This window comes from Micromesistius poutassou (assembly GCF_964030765.1).
Source record: "Micromesistius poutassou genome assembly, chromosome: 11".
Lineage (NCBI taxonomy): Eukaryota > Metazoa > Chordata > Actinopteri > Gadiformes > Gadidae > Micromesistius > Micromesistius poutassou.
Window position 1 is genome coordinate 2,946,888 of NC_140281.1, and position 5,070 is coordinate 2,951,957.

Below are 5,070 nucleotides of genomic sequence, written 5' to 3' on the forward strand. Positions count from 1 at the left end.
CTCCGCCCCGCAATTAATCTAGCGGGCTTCTAATGTAGATCAGCTGTGCCCCGTCGAGCAACTGGGTTCCCAGGTATGCAGCCACACTGTTTTAGACCGCAGCAAAGCAAGCCACAAATACGCAAAAACTATCGCCAGGTAACGCACCAGCCTGTTTCTCCTCCATCCCGGTAAGAAAGCAATGTTCAAATCATCTGTCAATGAAGAGGAATAAACAACCTTCAAATGTGTGTCGGGGTGTGTGTGGTGTGTGTGGTGTGTCGGTGTGTGGGTGTGTGTGTGTGGTGTGTCGGGGTGTGTGTGGTGTGTGTGTGGTGTGTCGGGGTGTGTGTGGTGTGTCGGGGTGTGTGTTGTGTGTGTCGGGGTGTGTGTGGTGTGTCGGGGTGTGTGTGGTGTGTGTTGTGTGTGTCGGGGTGAGTGTGGTGTGTGTTGTGTGTCGGGGTGTGTGTGGTGTGTGTGGTGTGTCGGGGTGTGTGTTGTGTGTCGGGGTGTGTGTGTGGTGTGTCGGGGTGTGTGTGGTGTGTGTGGTGTGTCGGGGTGTGTGTGGTGTGTCGGGGTGTGTGTTGTGTGTCGGGGTGTGTGTTGTGTGTCGGGGTGTGTGTGGTGTGTCGCGGTGTGCGTGGGGTACCTGTGTAGACGAAGCGTCCCGGAGCTCCTTTACAGAACTGTTTGGACTTGTAGGACAGTGTGACCTCCACGACCCCGGGGATGTGTCTGGGAGGAGTCTGAACCCTGATAGCATGTGGGGTGATCAACTAGGGGGAGAGAGAGAGAGAGAGAGAGAGAGAGAGAGAGAGAGAGAGAGAGAGAGAGAGAGAGAGAGAGAGCAAAACAGACTTTAATTTGTACATTAATGCCTCAAATAGTTGCTCTACGCAGATGACCTTGTGCTGATGTCCCCACAGACAGACAGACAGACAGACATGAATACAAACAGGTCGACACACAGAAGTAGACAGACAGACGGGTAGAGCCCCCACCTCACTCCACACCAGCATGGTCCCGAAGACCACCTGTAAACCATCGAAGAAGTTGTCTCCTATGATGATGACTGTAGCGCCCCCTGTGGTCCAGCCCTCGCTGGGACTGATGGCCTTGATACACGGAGTGGCTGCTGGACACACAGAGAGATACAGCGATGTATAGAAACCGATAGATAGAGAGACAACATAGAGATATATATATATATATATAGCGTTATGTAGATTCAGATAGATAGAGAGACAACATAGATATATATATATATATAGCGTTATGTAGATTCAGATAGATAGAGAGACAACATATATATATTGCAATATATAGATACAGATAGATAGAGAGACAACATAGATATTATAGCCATATATATATATATATAGAGAGAGAGAGAGAGAGAGAGAGACATAGGGAGATATGTTAAGATAATATAGGGGAGTTGTACAGAGACATAGATTTATATATAGGGATAATATTTAAATATATATATATATAGATAGTGATATTTATCAATGAATAGATATAGATATAGTAGATGGGATGCGTTAACTTCACATGTGTGTATACCTTCTGAAGGGTCTAGGCGTCGAGCACGTCGGCCATGTTTGGAGTTGTTGTGGACGAACATGTTGTCAGACACCGCTAACACGTGGCCGTCCACATTGACTGTCGTGGACACCACCACCTACAGACACAAACACACACAAGGGGAGAGGGAAGGAGAGGAGGAGAGGGGAGAGGAGGGGAGAGGAGGGGGGAGGAGAGAGGAAAGGAGAGGAGAGGAGAGGAGGGGAGAGTAGAGGAGAGGATAGGAGGAGAGAGTAGAGGAGAGGAGAGAAGAGGAGGGATGGGAAGGGGAGAGGAGGGTAGAGGAGAGATGGGGAAGGGGAGAGGAGGGGAGAGGAGAGATGGGGAAGGGAGGGGAAAGGAGAGGAGAGATGGGGAGGAGAGAGGAGAGGAAGATTAAGAGTAGTTCTCCCAGAAGATGATGTGTTTCTTGGTTGTCAGTGGCAACAATCAGATGGGGGGATGAGTTTGTTGTCGTAGCGACCGTGAAGACATATGTCTCCGGCCAGTGATCGATGGGAACGACAATGACTGTGGTAACGCAACCCAGCAACAAGTGGTCATGATAATGATCACCGAGGCTACCATATGGCACCATGAACATAGTCCTGGCTCAGATCCATGTCCTGAGCCAAGAGATAAAAACCTTTAATCCATTCAGATCTGGAAATACCATCGTTTGTGATCGGTGTCAGGTAACCCAGTCAGAACTTGTCCCCGTGTAATTTTTTTTTTTTTACAATGGGATCCCGCTGATCTAGGATCAGATTTAGACTTTTCAACATGACCAGATCCTGATTATCAGTACTTAAAGCTTATACAGCTCCACCTACTGGATGGCCAGAACCACATAAACAATACGTTGGCATTATAGACAAATATCATTTTGTTTGACGAAGGAGAAGTGGCTAGCTAGTTGAAAACATGTTTTCAATCATGGCCATGATTTATTAATTAGTGATCAATGTAAAAATTATATAATACCTGTTTTATTAATTTTGACATATGCTAACTTATGTTTTCTAACCAATTTATATTCAGAATTTTTTTTATTAATTATATAGTACATGTTGTGCCAATAATTCACTCTCAATCCACCCTTCTATTGGGATCAGGGTAATCCTGATGTTTGGATCAAAATGATTCCAATCCGATGCAGAATATTCTGATCTGCCCAGATAATAGCTGGATCACCTGGTCCGATCTGAATTCACACCTGCAGCTTGCAGGCCTAACCCAAGAGCAGATCTAAACAGCTGGAAAGGTGTTGCCCATACTCAACGACCAGGCAGCCTGGTTATGTGGAGCACACAGTGCGACTCTGGAGTGTCTGTATGTCTGTAAATCTGCCCATTTTGAGTTCCAATGGAAATTAATGTAATTTTGGAATCCAAATAAAGCATCCGAAATGTGTCATGGGATTTAGGGTGTGTGTGTGTGTGTGTGTGTGTGTGTGTGTTTGTGTGTGTGTGTGTGTGTGTGTGTGTGTGTGTGTGGTGGTGTCCAGTGTGTGTGTCGTGGGGTCCAGCGTGTAATATGGAAAATAAGAGAAAGGTCAAGTGATGAATTTCAGATTTCGGCTGTTGAATAGAAGAGGAGAGACAGACAGACAGAAAGGCAAGCAGACAGAGAGAGAGACAGGCAGACAGGCAGACAGTGTTACAGACAGACAGTCAGACAGTCAGTGGACAGGCAGACCAGCAGGAAGGGAGGACAGTCAGACAGAAATTCAGACATTCTGACAGTCAGAAAGACTGGCAGGCAGGTAGAAAGACAGACAGGCAGGCAGGCAGAGGTTCTCCTTGACCTCCTATAACACATCTGCAAGGCAATAAGGCTCTGTCTAACTGCTGCAATGCATTCTGGGATACCAGGTCCCCCAAAGCCAACTGCTGCCCTTTAGGGAAATGCTAAACGCCCCAACGTGTGTGTGTCCGTGTGTCTGTGTGTTTGTGTGTGTAAGTCTGTCTGTGTGTACGTGTACGTGTACGTGTACGTGTGCGTTTGCGTGTGCGTGTGCGTGTGCGTGTGTGTGTGTGTGTGTGTGTGTGTGTGTGTGAGTGTGTGTGTGTGTGTGTGTGTGTGTGTGTGCGTTTGTGTGTGTTACCTGAAATCTCCTCATGTCTCGAGGATTCCCTGCATTTTTCAGACAGTTCTGATTACACTTCAGGAAGAACTTTAAGAAAAACCTACAGACAGACAGTCAGGGATATTAATAGCAGTACAACATGGTCAAATATACAACCATTTACACACACAAACACACACACACACACACACACACACACACACACACACACACACACACACACACTCTTCCCCCAATTCTCTCCTTCTCTCTCCATCCCCCTCCCAGCTGTTCTCTCCCTCCTACTCAACCTCCATTTCCACCTCCCCCCTTCTCTCTCTCTCCTCCTCCGCTCCTCCCCTCCCCTTGGTGAACAATTTAATTCATAAGTAATATTTCATACACAATCATGCCACACTTTATTGTGATCACATGTTTCTGTGATGGTAAGCAAGCTCTTTCATATGCTAATGAGGTGTACAGCACATCGTCAGCTTTACACGAATATATTTGAATGCCAATTAGCAAAGTCTTGTATAATTAATGACAACTGTCAATTAGCATGTCCTGTTAATTGATGAGTTATACAGGCATCTGTGATGATAGAAAAACTGCTTGTTTAGCATTTCAACCAAACAGCTGCCTCACTTCAACCACCTGACCAGATATAGGCAGCTGATTGGTTAGAACTTTAGTACAGTTTTGTCATACAATGATGTAAAAGATGAATGGAATTATTGTTAATTATAACTAAATAATGATAATAACTTTGTCCTATGACCGTATGCCCCACTATGTTAATTTTATCCAAAGAAACATACCACATATAACCTACAACATATGACTACTATATATCTCGGGTCACACTTTTCTCTCTCCTCTCTCTCTCTCTCTCTCTCTCTCTCTCTCTCTCTCTCTCTCTCTCTCTCTCTCTCTCTCTCTCTCTCTCTCTCTCTCTTTTCTCTCTCTCCCTCTCTTTTCCTGTCCCTCAGTCATTCACACTAGCCTTCTCTCTTCACATTCTCCTCTCTCCCTCTCTCTCACCCTATATCTCTCTCTCTCTCTCTCTTACCTCTCTCTGTCCTCTCTCTCGCTGTCTCCTCACCCTACCTCTCTCTCTATCTCGCTCTCCCTCTCTCTCACCCTACCTCCCTCTGTCTCTCTCGCTCTCTCTGTATCCCTCACCCTACCTCTCTTTCTGTAACCCTACCTCTCTCTTTCTCGTCTCACTCTATTAACCCGTGTGTCTGTTGAGAGAAGAGTAGACCTGTCACACCCAGCTAACCCGGCATGTTAATTCATGACCAAAGACACACACACACACACACACACACCACACACGCACATGCACCCACATATCCATGGAGACACGCACACACACACATGCACATGCAGCCACAAATTCACGCACACACACACACACACACACACACACACACACACACACACACACACAC

General features: G+C 46.2%; 1 protein-coding gene across 1 annotated transcript in view; it reads right to left on the bottom strand.

Annotated features, from left to right (window-relative positions):
- The window catches only part of ebf3a (EBF transcription factor 3a), a gene marked incomplete at both ends in the record, with an annotated part of 13,712 nt that overhangs the window by 4,940 nt on the left and 3,702 nt on the right, over positions 1-5,070 (bottom strand). Inside the window, 4 exons of the mRNA XM_084475716.1 lie at positions 629-755; positions 981-1,114; positions 1,546-1,663; positions 3,653-3,734. Of these exons, the coding sequence (XP_084331842.1) occupies positions 629-755; positions 981-1,114; positions 1,546-1,663; positions 3,653-3,734 (461 nt within the window). The remainder of the gene's footprint in view (positions 1-628; positions 756-980; positions 1,115-1,545; positions 1,664-3,652; positions 3,735-5,070) is intronic.